Source organism: Wyeomyia smithii, chromosome 1 (assembly GCF_029784165.1).
Source record: "Wyeomyia smithii strain HCP4-BCI-WySm-NY-G18 chromosome 1, ASM2978416v1, whole genome shotgun sequence".
Taxonomy (NCBI): Eukaryota; Metazoa; Arthropoda; class Insecta; order Diptera; family Culicidae; genus Wyeomyia; species Wyeomyia smithii.
In genome coordinates this window covers 23,285,325-23,304,676 of record NC_073694.1, presented here as the reverse complement: position 1 = coordinate 23,304,676, position 19,352 = coordinate 23,285,325, and the positions used below count along the sequence as shown (strand labels likewise).

The following is a 19,352-nucleotide window of genomic DNA, read 5'->3' as shown; positions in this document are numbered from 1 at the left end:
CGAACTGACAGCGCAGTGGCGGCTGAGATGGTTGCAGTGTTGCGAGAACAACAAAAATAAACATCGGAAGTGAGCCTGACTGCCAGTTCATCAGCGACGTTTTGATAATTTTTATTTAAATGCACAATATGAAAATTGCGAATCAAAACTGTGTAATTTACTAGTAACCAATTTACCCTTGCCTGTCTCTTCGTGTGCCTTATTTGATGTACAATTATGGAATGACTGTTAAACTGTTATACAAAACTCAAAAAGGGTTGGCAACTCTATCGGGTGATGTCTTCTCTCAAAGAAAGTAACAACAAAAACAACTGGAAAACTGGAGTTTCTTTTCTAGTTAGAAAAAGTGCATTGGCCCCGAAAACTACGTGCGAAAAATGACCTCTATCATGCTCCCCAACACCGTGGAGTATGCCTGCGTGTGTGGCTTACTAAATCCACTAACCAAGCTGTATTTCTGCCGCTATTGTATGAAGCTGCGTTGCGGATTCTGTGTCTGTCACGAGGTGAGTCTTCGGATGTTCAATTTTTAGTGCTGACGTCACTTGATTCTCGCACCCCCATAGGTTGACTCCCACTTTTGCTCCAACTGTTTGGAGAACATTCCCTCGTCGGAAGCCAAGATCCGGAAGAATCGTTGCAATACTTGCTTCAATTGTCCCAGCTGTCAGCATACGCTTTCCGTACGGGCTTCCAGTGCTGCGGTCGCGACTGCCGCAACACCGGTTACTACGGCAGATTCCTCAGCCGCTGGTGGTGGGGATGAACAGAAGAAGGAAGGAACTCCGGAGTCCGGCACGGGCCCGGGTTCCAAGCAGGTCACCCGTAAGATGTACTATTTGGCCTGTCTGAATTGTCGCTGGAGCTCGCGAGATGTTGGAATACCGGATCAAATCGTAGCTACCGGTCAGTGGCCAGTAGCGGAGTACGCCAATGCAACCAGGTTTGCGCATCTGCTTGAACACTACCAATCAGTGGTGCTTCACGAGAAGCAAGAAAAGCAGGAGCTTTGGCGACGTAAAACTCCAAAGCAGAGTAAATTTCCCAGCCTTACCGATCGTACCGGGCTGACGGTTTCGATGATTCGTCGTCAGATGGGGTGGTCTGATAGTAAGGCACAAATTAAGGCGACTCCGTCGCCTATCAATCGTTCTGTAGCCAGTGAATCGGTTGACGCACTGCCGTCAGAAATATTAACTAAGCAGATTAGTTTGAAGAATATAACGACTTTGCAGCAGCGATTGGGACAAACTGCAAAGCAGCCGTTTACCGTTAATAAACTATTTCCCCAGCATAAATTGCTGTCGATTAAGCGCTCGTTGCGATGCCGTCAATGCGATCACAACGTCATCAAGTCCGAGTACAATCCGAGCTCGATTAAATATCGTATTGCGATGTTCGCGGCATATCACGTACCGGAGGTGCGTTTTGTCAAGTGCGATCCGCTCACGATAGGTCAAGAATCCACTCTCCTATTGAAGATGATCAATCCAACAATCAATGATATGACTATCACAATTATGGAACTGCCAACCGAAACGGAGGAAATACTGATGATTGAGGAGTTAAAACTGTCGGCGGAAAATAGCGCTTCGTCGTCACTGGTGATCAGCGGGTTGAGCTCCAGTCTGGCCAAACAGGCAAACCTGCTGGAAGATCCTCGCATGGTAGAGCGAAAGATCAATGGAAGCTTCCGGCTACCGGATTCGTCGTTCGTCATCAATCATCGGGATGATTCGGCCGAGTTCGATGAGGTTGTTCAGTCACAGCAGGAAGATCCCAGGTAAGTGTTTTGTTAAAAGAATCTTTTTTATCTATATTTTAAAATGTTTAATTGTGTTTTTTTCTAGATTCATAATTTGGCGTAAAGCCAATCAAGTAGCACTCAAGCTGGCGGTTCAACCGAATGACGATTGTTCGCCGGATGAGGAGGTCTGCATCGGATTCTCTCTGCAATACACTTACGTTAGCACGGTAGTAGAGAAGGGCAGCACCACTTCCACCAGAGGACCCCAGAAGCAGGCGCTCACCACTCGGGTCTACGTAAAACTTGGCAAACCAGCCAAAACAGAACTGGCAGCCACCGCCTAATCATCAGCACAAAACAGTTACTCTCGCCTATATTATTGCAGCTTATTTATTCACGTTCCCAATAACTTCTAATAAAAAGTAATATTCAAAACACAAACATTCGATCTTTTCACTGTGTAATATTTATTCTCCCATGAGTTTCATACGCCGCAGCAAAATGAAAACACATTTCCAATGGAATTCTCGCAAGGTAAACGGAACGAAAAAAACAGCAGCGCCTTACAGACGACGACCACGGCGACCTCCCTTCCGGCGGGTGGAATCCGACGGGATCGGCGTGACATCCTCGATGCGACCAATCTTCATCGACGAACGAGCCAACGCACGGAGCGCCGACTGGGCACCAGGTCCCGGGGTCTTAGTTCGGTTACCACCGGTCGCACGGAGCTTAATGTGCAGCGCCGTAATACCCAGAGATTTGCATTTTTCAGCCACATCCTGGGAAAGAAAAACAACTCATTATTTTAACTCTTAAATCAAATCGATTGTTCCAATCACAGAAAATCCGAAGCATAGCAGGAGGAACAGCTTCAGACCATTTGGTGAAGGTCGCTTTATTGTGGCACCCGCTGAAAGCTTTCCACGACACGGAATCAAATCGATGGAAGTTCATTTCAGGTGCACAGTAAAAATTCAACAAAATTCTGTTTTACCCACCTGAGCGGCCAACATAGCAGCGTACGGGGACGCTTCGTCACGATCGGCCTTCACCTTCATACCACCCGTCACCCGGGAGATGGTTTCCTTGCCGGACAAATCAGTTACGTGCACGAAAGTGTCGTTGAAGCTGGCGTAGATGTGAGCGACTCCGAACACCACCTCACCTTCGCGGACCTGCGGGCCTAGCGAAACTTGCACCTCTTCCTTGACGGTTTTGTTCTTACGTGGTGGCATCTTTGTAGCTGCGGAATTATTAGAGAAAAAAAAAATCGTTAGGTGTTTCGATTTTATCACCTCAATGGAGGTTAGGGAAAGCAGCGACAACAGTCTCGGCAAACTCATGCATAGAATCACCAAAATTCAACGTTTTATTAAGTTTTAACTCCTGTTGTAAATCTATATTGCTAATATTTTAATTCAACTGCAATTTTGATGAAGTTTTTAATAGTTTTAAACTATATTTCTAGCTAAAATACACAAATTTAACTTTACCTAATAATTTCTCTGTTTTGCTTTGGAGAAACGGAAGTCTAGAAAAGGCTCTGCGCTGTGTGACATTTGAGAACGGGCCTTTCACGCTGTCATAACTGTCAAAGCAGCTTGTTAGTGCAGCGGAACACGTGGAAAGTGCTATCAGTTCTCAAAAGGCTTTTCCGGTTTATGCCGCACTGAAAATTTTTTTCACAAAAATTGAAGAATGACACATCTCGCCAAACATGTGAAAAGGGCCCATGTGCCATATGTAAACAAGCCACAATTTCACGTTTTTTGACGAATACAAGCTTAATCTGCCCATACAAATAAGATTTGTTGATTAAAAAAAACTTCTTTTATCAACAAATCTCATTTGTAGGGATAGATTACGCTTGTATTAATCACAAAATGAGAAAATTCGGCTTGTTTACAAATGGCACATGGGCCCTTTTCACATGTTTGGCGATACATAAATTAATCATTTTGTACCGAACTCGGTCTGCTGACGTGCGAAATCATCTTTGGAACGTTGTTGTGTAGTTTTGTACATTTTTGCAGTTTTTAAATTGAACACGAAATTTTTTTTAAAATCATCTTATTCAATTTCTTGAAAAAAACTCAGGGCTACCCGAAAAAACATTTACGATGTATTTTGCGGTGAGAACAGTAAACGGACAATGTTTTGTATTGTAACCATAAAAAACATGGTACTTTTACTGTAAGCTTGCAAACGATTTTTGTCATTACCATGTTTTAACAACATTTTTCGTTGTTGCATCTACCACCGGAGCAATTCTCGCTGAAACTAGGCCACTAGGTGCACAAGGTCTTTCATCAAATCAAATTTGATATAAATGCACACAGTTATTAGAAATAGAGAAAAAATGATAATGCCATTTTTGTTTGATCGAATTTGTTGACCCACAGGTCACCAAGGGGCGAGACAGTTTTCAGAAAAGTTGAAATTTTAGCAATTGGGTCCTTAAGTTTTGAACGAAAGTGAACTACAAAAAATTACTGAAACAATGCAACCAAAAAAACGTTATAGAGTGTATATTATTTTCGGGAAGACAAAAGTATTATCTACAACTCTATCGAAGACGTCATACCGATCAAACAAACCGTTTTGGCCCTGAAAATATTTGTAATCATCAATACCTTCCCAAAATAGCATTTTTCGATAGCTTCTCAGACATGAGTCGTGTTGCAAAATATTAAACCATTAGCACAGAATGGCATCTTTTGCCTATAGAAACGTCTATGCAGAGTTTCAGCCAAATTAAAAATGACAATTTAAATAAAATAATAAAACTGGGACTTTTTTTGTGGAACTGCTCAGTATTGAAAAACCTATCACTTTCTTAGTATCACACATGCTAGTGTTGTACTCATTATTCTCACTAAACTTAAAAAAACAGTAGTGGCGTACTAGTTGTAGCATCAATCGATTATGATATATGGACATATATGGACATAGCATGTGCATCTACTTGGCCTCAGTAGACAGGTTACTACGTTGATCGCGCGATGTACGATGAATATTTTGAAACTCAACTTGGAAAATAGCTTCAATTGATGGGTTAACACTGATGCTCACCAATTTTTTTTCTTGAATCTTATAGCATTTTTTCTCAGCTTTCCAATGTTGGTCTCAGATCGAAAATCGGTAGTTGCAAACACGGTCAAAATTGCATTTTTCCGATATAATCCAAGAGGGCGGCCTAAATTCTGATCACTTCAAATGAAAGCCCTATCATTCCTCTTTACAGAATAGTGCTACTTGTAGTACTTTACATTACGAATTCTAGAGATATAGCTCAAACAATACATCAAGGATTACTAAAATTGCAACTTTTCTTAAAACTGTTTCGCCCCTTGATGACCAAGGGGTCAAGAAATTCGATCAAACAAAAATGGCATAATCATTTTTTCTCTATTTCTAATAACTATGTGCATTTATATCAAATTTGAAAGACCTTGTGCACCTAGTGGCCTAATTTCTGCGAGAATTGTTCATCTGCTCGAATGCTTATTTCACTGGGATTTCATTGTTGCGTTTATCTACGTTGCACTTTTTTGTGTCGAAGGCTGAAAAATGTCAGGGAAAATAATGCTATAATCCGGGGAATAGCAGGGAAAATCAAGAATTTGATTTTTAAAACTTATTCACCACACTGCAGTGGTTCTGGATGCAGTGAGTGAGTCTGCACAGAAAAAGAAGATGCATCTTCAATAATAATAATTTAAAAGCTTATTTCCAGCAAGATAAGTGATCAAAAATGTGGCTTACACACCAAATTTTCATTGCTGGAAACCAGCAAAATTTTGCTGATTTTGGGTGTGCTGTGTTTCCAGCAATCTGTTCAGCAAAATGAAATGTGCTGATTATTCAGTAATGCTCAATTGCATAAAAGCGACAGATCGTTTACTGCATGTTCAGTTAAACAAAATACAACTTGCTGGTTGTCAGCTATGACAATTTGCTGTACATTCAGCAAAGCATAAATCAATTTACTGGTTAACCAGTTAGTTCAAGGGAACCATGGTTCCCTCAGGCACCAGCTTCCATCCGCCCATCGGATCATAGCCAAATTACTGTTGAACTAGAGATGTATGATTATCATTTCAGCCTTTAAGTTCATCTAGCTCAATAGTGACTTAACTATTGTCCCATATCCGCTATCAGGAGCTTAGCGATGATCCCGTACCAGCTGCACAGCGATTTGGCGCGTTTTACTAATGACAGCTTGACGTAAAATATTTTGACATATCGATTCTTTCGCTGGATTCCAGCAAACATTCATTTACTGTTTTATGTTCAGCAAATAGATTTGCTGTATTTTCGCGAATTACTGAATCGATTACTAGTTTTCAGTAAATTTATCGATGAAATACTGGTTTACAGCAAAAATAAAATTACTGAACGAAATTCAGTAAATTGTAGAACTGAATTACAGTAAACTTTTGAAAAAATGCTGTGATTCAGTAAACAAGTGATTTGCTGATACACTTTCAGCAATGTACTTTGCTGAAACATATATGTTTATGTTTCAGCAATGTACTTTGCTGAAACATATATGTTTATGTTTCAGCAAAGTACATTGCTGAAAGTCTATCAGCAAATCACTTGTTTACTGAATCACAGCATTTTTTTCAAAAGTTTACTGTAATTCAGTTCTACAATTTACTGAATTTCGTTCAGTAATTTTATTTTTGCTGTAAACCAGTATTTCATCGATAAATTTACTGAAAACTAGTAATCGATTCAGTAATTCGCGAAAATACAGCAAATCTATTTGCTGAACAGAAAACAGTAAATGAATGTTTGCTGGAATCCAGCGAAAGAATTGATATGTCAAAATATTTTACGTCAAGCTGTCATTAGTAAAACGCGCCAAATCGCTGTGCAGCTGGTACGGGATCATCGCTAAGCTCCTGATAGCGGATATGGGACAATAGTTAAGTCACTATTGAGCTAGATGAACTTAAAGGTTGAAATGATAATCATACATCTCTAGTTCAACAGTAATTTGGCTATGATCCGATGGGCGGATGGAAGCTGGTGCCTGAGGGAACCATGGTTCCCTTGAACTAACTGGTTAACCAGTAAATTGATTTATGCTTTGCTGAATGTACAGCAAATTGTCGTAGCTGACACCAGCAAGTTGTATTTTGTTTAACTGAACATGCAGTAAACGATCTGTCGCTTTTATGCAATTGAGCATTACTGAATAATCAGCACATTTCATTTTGCTGAACAGATTGCTGGAAACACAGCACACCCAAAATCAGCAAAATTTTGCTGGTTTCCAGCAATGAAAATTTGGTGTAAAGAGAAATTTTGGTGTGTAGTTCAACTCAAAACACTTTAAACTAGATATAGATGGTATAATGATAATCTCTAGGTGTAGCGTCGCTCTAATGATATTATCAAATATTAAATCAAAACCATTTCTCATATCGGCAAAATAGGATTCGCTGTATTATTATGATGATCCTTTTTGCGTTTTCTACATCAATTATCAGCTGCCAATACAGACATTTTAAGTTCTATTCTTTTCTTTGTAGACAATTTTGACCAACATCATCAGACTGTGCCACTGCAATCTCTTTCCGCTCCGTTCCAAGTTGAATCGCGATTGCAAAATGGCCTAGCTGTTGTAATCCAAACTGACAGCGCTCTGTTTGTGTTTGCGTGTTCGCTGCTGTGGCCAGAGATGCCAGACTTTTTTTTGGCAAGTCTGTATAATCCATAAAAATGTCTGTATAAGTCTGTATACCGCAGCGAAAATAAGTTACCGATACATTGATACCTAATTATTTGTCGACCTGTCAGATTGTTTTGTTTTATTGCTTGTTTTGATTGTTCTTTTTCGAGTCTATCATAGTTGGTCGATTAATCGATAACTAATTTATCTTTTAAATCTAAGTAACACATAGAAGTAAGAGTCTTTCCCGTGATAAAAATCGTCGTAATGTAGCTAAACTGATACATGATGGCAGAAGTCTCGCAGTTATAAAAATAGTACCTTCAAGGTTTGGGACATTTTAAGCAATTCTTCAACGTTGGATATTGCTCCGAATAGAACAAACGGTCTTTTCACCAGTATAACCTGCATGGCAATCGGTCGAGACAATCAGCTGTTTGTTACTGGGGGCGAAACAGGCAGATTAGTGCCCACGGGGCCGATAAAAACCCTATCGGGCCTGACTCGATTCCCGTTGTCATGATTTCACTCTCAAAAACGCAAGATTAATATGTTCAGCAAAGTGTTCAGTTCCTAGTTCACTTTTTCCAGCAACGGCTACAGTGACTTTTGGTTTTTGTGTTCGTTTTTTGTGTATACTGGTAAAACCATTATGTAGAATATCAGATATCTGTGTAATATCTGTATTATACTAAATGTCTGTATAAAATCTGTAGGCTTATGCGTGTCTGTATCGCAACACAAAAAGTCTGTATAATACAGATTAGTCTGTATATCTGGCATCTCTGGCTGTGGCACAAACCGAAAAAGACACCGTAGATAAATTTTTTCGTCGTTCGCAGCTCTGGCTCACGGGGAGAGATTCGATTAGTCACTCGGGCCCGTTCATGTCGAAAAGTTTTACGCTTCAGCTTCTGCCGTCGTGTCGATTGATGGTGGGTTTTCTATTTATGTGATTTTTCGTCTGTTTTAGAGGTTTTAGATTAAGCAAATTCGTCGTACGAGTGGCTCGAAAGTGAAAAATGCGAAACCTCTAGTGATTGCTGCAGTTTAGTGCTGCTGATAATTACCTGCAAAAATGGACTGAAGATTGTAATCTGCGAGTAGTGAAAGAAGAAAAAAAAATCGGTGTTTGCTGGCGGAGTTGCGCGAGTGTGAGGCATTATTAAATCAAACGGGAATTGAGTGATTGGTTTATTGGCCTCTGTGGCATAGGCACCAACTGCAGCGAAAATAATATTTATCCGCCCATCACAGCTGCGGGCAGATAGGCAGGTTTTTCTGGGATAGATCGAAGCAGCAGGAGGGCGGACGAGTGCTGCTAGCTGCACCGTAGAGTGAAACCTGACGCGATTCGCTCTGGCGATTGAAGAGGCCACAGTTATTAATTTAAGGAATAAGTGCTGACGTCGGGTAGTGGAGAAAAAGAGTACGAAAAGGATAAGATCCGTCCGACTGTAGGATGTGGAGTCCAACACATATTCAAGTTACGGGTGAGTACCTAGACTTTGTACTACTAAAAACGTCCCTGAAATGCGGTGAAGCATGATAACAGTATTGAAGGGTGGCACAACGCGTGATGACCACCATCACGTGTAAAAATGCTTGCACCGCTTCCCTACTTTCCCTATTCCAGAAATAAAAAAAAACGATTTTCTCCTCTCGCACCGGTCGGTCAAGCATGCCTGCCTCCCTACCTTGAGGCACGAGTGCCGCTATTTGTGCATTCAAACTACGGCGGTCTAGATTTGCAACCATGTCAGAAACAGAATGGCATGCCTAAAGTGTACCATGTTGAACTACTGTTTTCTGCATTCTGCCACAGCCGTACGCAGGATTTTCGTATAGGAGCGGTTTGAGCCAGATAGTCTAAACAATCTTTCTAATACACGGGTCATGAGCTATAAATTTTGCTAATGGTTCTCAGGGTTTTCCTCTCCTGTATTTTGTAAACCCTTTCAAATGCCTCCTAAAACCCGCCTCCCTTGTGTACACGGCTATGATTCGTAGGGTCCACCATAGTCAACACATTTGCATACTTCCGGCCGTGTGAAGTGTATTGACCGCAGCTAGAGTGCTCTGGTTTTCGGTTTGAAGCGTTTATCAATAAGACTCTGCGATTCAATTTCATGCTGACTCATACTGGGTCATGCCTATGATGATTCAAGTGAAAGATATCAACCATAATACCGCCACCCCCAAAACCTTTCCCGCACGGTGACGTTACGAGCTTATGAGTTATCTAAGGAATTTATGAAATGTTACCGTGTGCTGATATGTGCATGTGCGGCTTTTCATTGTCTCATGCAGTAGTGGCAATGAGAAAAAAACGAAGCTTAAACTAATAATGCCTTCTATGTATTATATTTGCGTTGCACGTTTTCAGCCAGCCGATGCGATTGATTGCGAGATCCACGTGAGCATAGAATGGAACGAATTCAGATTACAGAGCGGTTTGATGGTGTGATGTTGAACATTTCGTGCTGTGTACGAGATCGATTTGGAGATTGCTTAAGATTGGATGATGTTCCTCAGCATAAATGAACCGCAGCCCAATGGCCATCACTAATCCACTGATGAATGTGGTTCGGTTAACTGTACCTAGTCAGGCAAGACTAGTTCCCCACTGAAACAAAATCCAAATGTTTCCACATCAATTGAATCATTCATTCGCTGAAAACTATACCCTGCTGTTGAGTGTTGACATTTAGTCCGCAACTAGTAGAGGTACACAGTCTTCTTGGTATATGCGCAAATGAGTCTCAAAACAAACGGAGGCAGGCGGAGTGACAACCATTCATCTCTTTGAATAGAAGAACTCATTCCTCCAGTAAACTGCCAATATTCGCGCGACCCTGACTGTAAGCTAATTAAAATTTTAAAGCATTCAAAAACAGGGCCGGCACTAATTGAATTTACTAGCTGCGATATCGCGGAAATCATGCAATGCAACGATTGTTTAGGAAGCACAGCAGACGCGACACGCCCTGGTTTAGGTTGTAGCAAATATTTGCACGTTCCAGTGAGAATGATTTGCTTCGTTTTTTACGACGATCACTGTGCTTATCAACGTTAACGGTAAATACACTGGCTGAGTTCCGGGGACATCAGTCTCTACTAGGTTAGTGACAATAGACAACGGCTTGCACTGGTAAATACGAGATTCGATGTTATTTCTTATCATAGAAAAGCCGTAGCGAAGGCGATTGTTAAACTGCTCTTGGAATTGCGAAACAAATAGAGACTGTAGAGAGTTTTTTTATTCTCTTTGTGAACAAAGTCACAACCAATTAAGTATGGATTTTCTTTGACACTTGCTCAGTTTCCCCTCTTTTTTTTACGCGGATTCCGGAGTTAACGCGGTATTTTTTTTTGCGCGAATTTCGGTTTCTCTTCACGCGGATTGCACAACGCGTTTTTTTGTACGCGGATTCCGCAATTTACGCGGTTTTTTTTAGCGGCACGTATCCCCCGCGTAAAAAAGCGACTTTAGTGTATTCCCTTTTCACTTGTTATTGAAATTATTGACCTTTTCAATTTTTAACCTCTTTTGGTATATTTTAACTTTTATAGTGATTATCTTCAATTTTTCAATGCTTTATATTACTCGAAGCGAATGACTTGTGAAAATAGAATATGGTTAGGCGGCATCCATAAATTACGTAACGCACATAGGGGGGAGGGGGGATATCCTTGAGCGTTACGATTTGTTACACAGGCGAGGGGGGGCGGTGAGTTCAGCGTTACGTAACAAAAAATCTCTGGAGAGACTCTCCAAAAACGAGCATTTTTATCAAGCAAATCCTTCTACAGCGTTACGTAATTTTTATGGGGGGTAGGTGTTGGCGTTACGTTTCGTTACGTAGGGGGGTGGGGGTCCAAAAATTGGCTTTTTTGCGTTACGTAATTTATGGATGTCGCCTTACCCATATTCGATGTTTGAGCGCATGTTCTCGAATGCAAGGAATTAAATGATGCGCTGTTATACTTAACCATAGAAATGTTTTGCTTGCGGACTGCAGATTCCGTGGATATCTGTTAGTAAATTAATGTTTTATTTTGCTGAAAAACGTCAATAACAAAAGAAATTAACGAGATAAATATAAACTTTTTAAGGAAATTGTGTGTTTTGTTATAGCAAACAACTTTGTACCGTTTTTTGTATACAGAAAATCACCTTTTTTAAATTTATATACCTATTTTCAACATTTTGATACGAAGTGCACGGGATAACGAGCCGCACGGTATCAAGGCGCCGCGCGGTAGAATATTGAAAAATCCGTCACTTACCATGGTGGCAAGTATACCTACCTTTCCGTAACAGTCATTAGAGATGCATGAATCAAAAAAATTTTTTGTCGAAAAAATACTTGTGACTTGGGGTTGGGGCTGGAAGACTTTTCAGCTCGATGTTTTTTAGTCTTAGAAAGTCGATTTAGAAGCAATGTTTTGAGATAATACCAAATCTCGACGATCTGTTTGGCATTTTGCATCAAAAACAATGTTTCAATTTCTATACATTTTATAAACTACACCTAAGTTTTTGACGTAGCACTACGTCTTACCGCACTATATCGGGATCAGTGCTGATAAAAGTCTTTTTCCCCAGCAAAATTCTTCGAAAATTACAGCCAATCATTCTCAATTTTCACTTCCAATAATCGCAGCACTCTTTCAGATACACTAGATTTTCGTCCTAGTAACGTGCTGTTATACTCAGATGAAATAGATCGCGCGCATCGTTCACGGTTACGGAATAAAATTTGACGACAAATCCAACCAAATGATCTTCACTTCAAAGCGAAAAAGAAAAACAAACAGTCCACTCAACCAAAATGAACCTCACCGAAACACTTTTTCACTGGCACTGACCGATGCCTTGACAATCTTCGTCAACTGATAAACTGATTTTGTTGTCTTGCTTTTATCGCATTAAATATAATGAGGTGTTTTGACAGTTCACTTCCATGCAGAAAGTGGAAGGGAGAACTCTGAAAGGATTGTAAAAAAATAACGTTTATGGATGCTTTTTTTCACTTTCACTCAAGAGTGTCAACAAATATCAACCCTTGAGATACATTCTGCGAAAACTAAAACCATGGTATAACGTCGGAATGAAAGATTTCAAACGGTATTACTTTTGTAACCACATGATGGATTACAATGATCAATATGTCGTTGGATTGATAAAATGTTGGACACTTTTGTGATACTTCAGTTATCATTATAACTTCATTGTTCAATGTTCACTATCTCGAATCTCGCTTTCGCTTTCGTTTACCTATGCACTTCATATAAGCACCGACCAAGTAATGAGATGCAAATGTGATTGTATGCTGTGCCCAAGCCTCGAAAGAAATTATTTTTAACATTTAGCATAGCAACAAAGCAGCTAAAATTTGTGTAGTGTAAAGTAGAGGTTGATAAACTACACTGATCCTTGGAATGCCACGTCGTGATTGATTTTTGGTTACGCTTTCGGGAAACTTCAAACAACCATTCCTTTAAAATACAGCTTCGAAAAAGTATGAGTTGAAAGCCTTGCTCAAGAACATCCAGCGTTCTACTAGCAGCAAACACGACGCGTCCAGATCCAGCTCATAAGAAGAAATAACTGATCGCGTGTACTTTTTTGACGTAGGACTACGTCTTATCGCACTATATCGAGATACATTTTGCGGAAACTGAAACGATGGTATAATGTCCGAATGAAAGATATCAAACGGTAATACTGGTGTAACAACATTACGGATCACAATAATCAATATGTCGATGATAAAATGATAGAAAATTTTTTTACGCGGGGGATACGTAGCGCATAAAAATACCGCGTACAAAAGAACTATATGTTTTTACTACCTATACACTTTGTCTACTTTGGAGATAATACTTTTCAGTACTACCGCTAAACAAAATTCGAAGGTCAATTTTTTCTCATACCATCCATTAGCGCCCAAATCAACCATGAACAAAGGGTGAAAGAGATTATTCATACCGGATTTGTGTATATAGATGCCAAGTCACAAACAAAGAGAGATGAATAAAATCCAAGCATAAGCCAACAAGAGTCTCTCACAAGTCTGTCATTTTAAATCGATTTTGCAATAATTTTCCTTGTGGAAAATATTTTCCTGGATGGAAGGACGCTCTAGTTCTTTGTGCACCTCCACTAGCTCATATACATCACGGAGTACCAACTATTAAATAACCTATCTTGTTCTTTTTACTTTTAATACCTACATTGACTTTTTTACATTTGAATTACCTTAGTATCTTTCTACGCGAGGGATGCGTTCCAAAAACGTATGGGACCGCGTAAAAAAACTTTTGAGTTGAAAAAATAACGAAGAAACCCGTCCTAAAATGTTTGAACCTCGTTTGAATGTGTTAGTAGTCAATCTAGTGGTCAAAATGCAATATTTGAAATTTTCTGTATAACCACCAATTTTTTTTTTTTTTCAAAATATATGATTTCACTCTTGGTCTAAAAAGGAAAACGTGATTCAAATGATGTCGATATATATTTTTTATATATATTTTGACGCTTCAAACATTTCTTTTTAACATTTCAAATTATCTTTGAACTTTTCTTCCTTTTTTTCATATTTTTTGTATCTTTTCCAACACAAAACTTGTTTGCCGCATTTTACATCACCACCTATTTGAACATATTTTATGTATTCGTCATTTTGGATCTGATATGAATTTTTCGAATATATTTCAACGTTTACCATATTTCAAGTTTTAATTTTTTGGGATTTTATTTTTTCTTGACATGGTTTACGGATTTTGAGTCAAATGAGATATTGTAGCGGTTATGGTTCAGGGGTCAAAAACCAGGAGAAAAGCTGAAATAATTGTTGCTTCGATTTATTTTCCAGGCGGGAATGGATTGGTAGGAAACCATCATCTGTTACATTAGGGATCCTTAAGAAAACAGACGGGACAATATGCACAAAATCTTAGAAAAAAATTACCGTCAAACCAAAGCAGACTAGACCGTAGACCGTAGTGCTGGTGTATAATGGCGGGTCTTAGCTTTAATCCAACGAAAGATGTAATCGTAACTTTCACTAAAAAGGGGAAATTCAAACTGACAACTGTCAAGCCTGGCGAAAATTACGAATTCCACTTGGTGAACAGGTTAAATACTTAAGATTTATTCTTCATGTTGACTTGATGCTGAACTGGAGAGCACTTCATGACTATCTGATTACCAAGGTAGTTAATGCATTTTGGTTGGGCTCCAAAACCGTTGGAAAAAGGAGGACACGTCCAAAACTGATTTGCGCTTCGTTAATGTGGTAGCTAAAAACCAAAAAACGCTGCTAGAACGAAGCTAGATAAAGTTCAACGACTTGCGTGCATTGCTATAACGGGGGCAATGCCTAGCATCCCATCGAAAACGCTGAGTGCAATTCTTCATCTGCTTTCCCGAATACGTTCACGAATACGTTCAACTCTCAGGCTCGAAGAACGCCATTTGGGTCTGATCGCGCACGATAGGACCCGTTGTTAAAACCAACAGCAGCAAACGAACACACAAACGGAACGGTGATATAAAATAAAACAATAGCTGCTGTCGGTAGCATGACCAGCCGCCAGCGGCGGTGGCTGCGAGTGAACTGACTAGAATTAGTTTATTGTGTGTTTCTTCTGATCGTCTTGATATACAATAATGAGATTTGATCACCGGCTGGGGAGCTGCGACAAACTGCGTTCTGCCGCAACAGGGTCTATTTAACTTCGCTAAAAGAGGGCCAGTGATGAGTAAGAATGGAGATTGGATGACGTCTCAGGATAACCATGATATTCGACACGAGGTATGTACAGACTGGGATGTCGGAGTGCCTGGTGTTCGTCCTGGCTCAACGATATTTTTCACAGATGGCTCAAAAATAGGTGCCGAAACTGGTCTTCGACATGCAAAACAAAAGAAAAAATATTTTCACTGACAGTCAGGCAGCGTACATCTACGATAGTTGTGTCAAACGAACCCAGTTACTTTGTATTGGGTTCCAGTTCTTTTTCGCATGCAAAAACCAAACAAATATCAGCAACACCGTCAACGCGAATCCAGACAAATTAACGGCAGAAGGACAAAGTTCGTGAGCTGTCGTGTATGCCGGAGATTTGTACGCCCTACAGTCAAAAGATACCTGGAAACTGGAAGTACCAACAAACGGTATGGAAGGGAACGTCGAGCTACTGTTTGTCATCGTCATGGTGAAGATTGTCAAGAGGTGCTTGAAGCTTGAATTCTCGATGTAGAGCCGCTAGATTGGTGGTGGATCTCATCGTGGATCCTGAAAAATAAACTTCAGACCAAGCCCTACAAGATCCAGAATGTTCAAGACGGTTAAAAAGAGCGTTGGCGCTGGTGAAGAGGGCCGCGGAAAGATGGAAGAAAACTCTTCACCGTACAACAGTTCGTTCATACACAGACCGACAGAGTTCGATTGCCGGAATGATCACGAAGCTATACCTAGTATTCCACCAAGCTCGATAGTTTCCTACACAGATGATTCCAGACTGAACAATAGAGTTGGGGCTGGAGTAACAGGTTCCGGAGTAAACATATCAATACCAATGGGTTAATGGCCAACTGTGTTCCAAGCTGAAATACAGGCAATAATTGAATGCACCATAAAGTGTTTACGGCGTAGCTATAGACATGCAAATATATGTATATTTTCGGGTCATCAAGCTGCTCTGAAATTGGTTTGAAATTATTTTCAACTACTGCAACAGGCAGCGAGGAATAGTAAAGTGAACCTATTTTGGGTACCTGGGCATTGTGGGAATGGAAGAGCTGATCTGTTGGTGAGAAATGGATCACCGCAACCATTCATAGGACTAGAACCATTTTATGGGATCTCAGAATGTGCCCTCAAAAAGGAGCTCAAGAAGTCGGGTAAATCAATAATAGATAATATCTGGAATAACAATGAAACCGCTAGATAATCGAGGAGATTTATATCGCCCAACAAAACAGTAACTCAAACACTACTCAATATCGCCAAAAAAGAACTTTGTAGCTTCAGTGGTCTTGTGACGGGTCACTACCCAAACAAATATTACTTGAAGTAGATAGGTAAATTGCAAGATTATGCCTGTCGCTTCTGTAACCTAGATAGAGAAACCTCAAAACATGTGCTATGCAACTGCGAAGCACTCTTTCAAAGGAGAAAGCAATTTTTCGATAAAAATTTATTACAACCATTAGATGTTCGGATGCCTTCTCCCAATATGGCAGTGAACTTTATTCGTTCAATAATACCTTTTAAAGACAATATAATAGTGGTAGGACATTTTAATGAGGCTTACATCAATCGGGGTCCGCCACAATAGATCAAATAACTGGTCGCAGTGGAGAATTTGCCCAACAGGAAAATGCCTATACAGGAAAAACCAGCATCAGTGATGGTTTGTGCTGGAATCTCCTGTGATGAGGGGACTCCGCCAGTTTTTGTTTTTGAAGGAGTGAATATCAAGTAGAATACATTTTGGGAACTAGTTCTACAGAATGTCGTCGAACCGTGGACACGAAACCATATTGGTACCTGGGATTGGGTTTGCCAATAGGACTCGGGGTCGGCTCACAAAGCGAAGAAGCCCCATAGATTGCATAACATTTTCCAGGGTTATTTTCGATCTTGGAATGGCCGGCGAGCTCACCAGATTTTAACCCCATGGACTTTGCCGTCTGGGGTATGTTGGAAGTCTCTTCCAGCTCTAAAAAAACATAAAGACGTGGAAGTCCTGAAGCAATATCTGGCGGCAGCCTGGCACCTGCGAGCTTCGTGCGATGCGTTCCGCGTTCGTCTGCGGCGAGTGGTTGAACCCAAGGGCGAACAGAATGAATTGGACTAGTGATTTTTCAAAAAATGGTTTATTTTCAAGTAGAAATAATAAATTTGAAATTGTTTTGATAAATTTATCTGTTTGTTTCGATGTAGCACTTCAATTACCGGACCCTGTAAGAGATTCGTGACGCTAGTAACAAGTAACACTGAATGTAAATCATTCTGAAAAGCTGTTAGACCTCGACAGACGGGGCACTGTCTGAGCAGGGGTCGCATCAAAAACATTGGCCGGCTTAAGACTAAAATCTGTTACTCTCGTAATATGGAAAACGAGATATCGGAGCATCTGCTGTGCAGTTGTAGTGCATTATTTAAACGTAGATCAAGGATTGAATCCTGGAAAGGTGATTGATTTCAAAAACCATATTATGCTTGACTGGAAACGTGTCGATTCAGGTGCCTGATCCCTTAACGATAGATTACTGCTTATGATAACCTTAGTGAAATTTTTGAATGTTGTAAACTAGAAAGAGCAATAAACCTCTACACTGCCGTGTGATAACAAAATGACGTAAATGTCTTTTTTCGAGTATGGGGTTTTTATGCCAATTTGTTCGTTATTCGAAGACCGATCTGTTGGTATCTTCCTTCTAGATGTTACTTATTCAGACATTGCATAAAATCAAGAAAACAAATTGACGTAGGCGCCATTTTCATTAGAAAGTGACTAGTATCCCGGTCATTTTTAAGTCGTATTGAAAAACTGATCAAATGGATGTACGTCACAATGTCATATCACGGCAGTACAGTAATTGTGTGAGAGAGATTCCCAAACCGATCTCTGATATTACAACACATAATTTAACATTACATTACATTCTCTGGTAAATATATTAAATACCAATATAGTTCACTTACGTGAAATTATGAAGACAAATTGAAAATGACAGAAGCGTTAGTCACCTTTTCGACCGCTAGGTGCGCCACTTCTGATTTTGTTCTACACGACATGCGAAATAGAGCAACTTTTGACAATAATATTACCCTAATGGGTACACTGAAAAAAATTCACATTTTATTGTGAAGTGGACTCGGCCGAATATTTTATAATAATGAAGTTCGCCTATGCATAAGGCAATCCATGGGTGGTGTTCCACGGTTTGTACGTTTGTCGACCTCCGACAATATTTTGAGTTGTAAAATGGCGACTTCCGGTGACTGGGAATTTGCCGAAAATGACCAAATACCACCTAATATGGGTTTTTTTTTAACTAGAATGACGCTCAGAGGCCAGAAATTGTCTCGAAATGCCAGTTTGAAATCCAAGATGGCGACTTCCGGTTTTTGAAAAATCAGACAAAATTTTGAATTGTAAGATTGCGACTTCCAGTGATTGGAAAAAAGAGGAAAATGACCAAATACCACCAAAATGGATGTTTCTTTAACTAGAATGACGCTCAGAGGCCAGAAATTGTCTCTGAATACCATTTTGAAATCCAAGATGGCGACTTCCGGTTTCTGAGAAACAGCGAGATATGACCAAATACCATCCAATATGGGTATTTCCGAAATCGTGATGATGCACTGAAACCACAAATCGACCTCAGACAACATTTTGAGTAGTAAAATGGCGACTTTTGGTGACTGGAAAACTGCCGAAAATGACCCAAAAACAACCAAATACGGGTGTTTCTTTAACCAGAATGATGCTCAGAGGCCAGAAATTGTCTCCAAATGCCATTTTGAAATCCAATATGGCGACTTCCGGTTCCTAAACAACAGTGGCAAAAGACCAAATAACACTCATTATGGGTATTTCCGGGATTGTTATGATGCACTGAAGCTACGAATCGACCTCAGATAACATTATGAATTGTAAAATGACGACTTCCGGTAAATGGGAAACTGCTGAAAATAACCAAATAACACCCAATATGGGTATTTCTTCAACCGGCCGATTTCCATCCAATATGAGATGTTTCGATACCAGAATGATACACAGGAGCTAGAATCGACCACAGACAACATTTTGAATTCTAAGATGGTGACTTCCGGTTTCTGTAGAACAGCCGAAAATGACTAAATAACACCTATCATTGGTGTTTCTTAAACC

The 19,352-nt window shown here is 40.0% G+C and overlaps 3 protein-coding genes across 3 annotated transcripts in view; 2 read left to right on the top strand and 1 right to left on the bottom strand.

Annotated features, from left to right (window-relative positions):
* Positions 1-260: 260 nt before the first annotated feature.
* Positions 261-2,188, top strand: LOC129718560 (dynactin subunit 4). The gene is made up of 3 exons (XM_055669438.1): positions 261-506; positions 567-1,783; positions 1,851-2,188. Exons 1-3 carry the CDS (start codon positions 378-380, stop codon positions 2,089-2,091), a joined length of 1,587 nt encoding a protein of 528 aa, XP_055525413.1. The 5' UTR covers positions 261-377; the 3' UTR covers positions 2,092-2,188.
* Positions 2,189-2,190: 2 nt separating this feature from the next.
* LOC129718562 (40S ribosomal protein S14) lies at positions 2,191-3,366 on the bottom strand. The gene is made up of 3 exons (XM_055669441.1): positions 3,244-3,366; positions 2,749-2,993; positions 2,191-2,529 (listed from the first exon to the last, which is right to left on the bottom strand). Exons 2-3 carry the CDS (start codon positions 2,983-2,985, stop codon positions 2,311-2,313), a joined length of 456 nt encoding a protein of 151 aa, XP_055525416.1. The 5' UTR covers positions 2,986-2,993; positions 3,244-3,366; the 3' UTR covers positions 2,191-2,310.
* Positions 3,367-8,215: 4,849 nt separating this feature from the next.
* LOC129718557 (rab11 family-interacting protein 5) overlaps positions 8,216-19,352 on the top strand; it is a 32,349-nt gene continuing 21,212 nt past the window's right edge. Inside the window, exon 1 of the mRNA XM_055669434.1 lies at positions 8,216-8,926. Coding sequence (XP_055525409.1) covers positions 8,896-8,926 — 31 coding nt within the window. The 5' untranslated portion in view covers positions 8,216-8,895. The remainder of the gene's footprint in view (positions 8,927-19,352) is intronic.

Excerpts from the sequence above, each read along its gene's own strand:
- LOC129718562 (XM_055669441.1), bottom strand. The coding sequence starts at position 2,985 with ATGCCACCACGTAAGAACAAAACCGTCAAGGAAGAGGTGCAAGTTTCG. Across the intron at positions 2,530-2,748 it reads CTGCTATGTTGGCCGCTCAG|GATGTGGCTGAAAAATGCAA; the intron begins GTGGGTAAAACA and ends TTTCTTTCCCAG.
- LOC129718560 (XM_055669438.1), top strand. The coding sequence starts at position 378 with ATGACCTCTATCATGCTCCCCAACACCGTGGAGTATGCCTGCGTGTGT. Across the intron at positions 507-566 it reads GATTCTGTGTCTGTCACGAG|GTTGACTCCCACTTTTGCTC; the intron begins GTGAGTCTTCGG and ends GCACCCCCATAG. Across the intron at positions 1,784-1,850 it reads TCACAGCAGGAAGATCCCAG|ATTCATAATTTGGCGTAAAG; the intron begins GTAAGTGTTTTG and ends GTTTTTTTCTAG.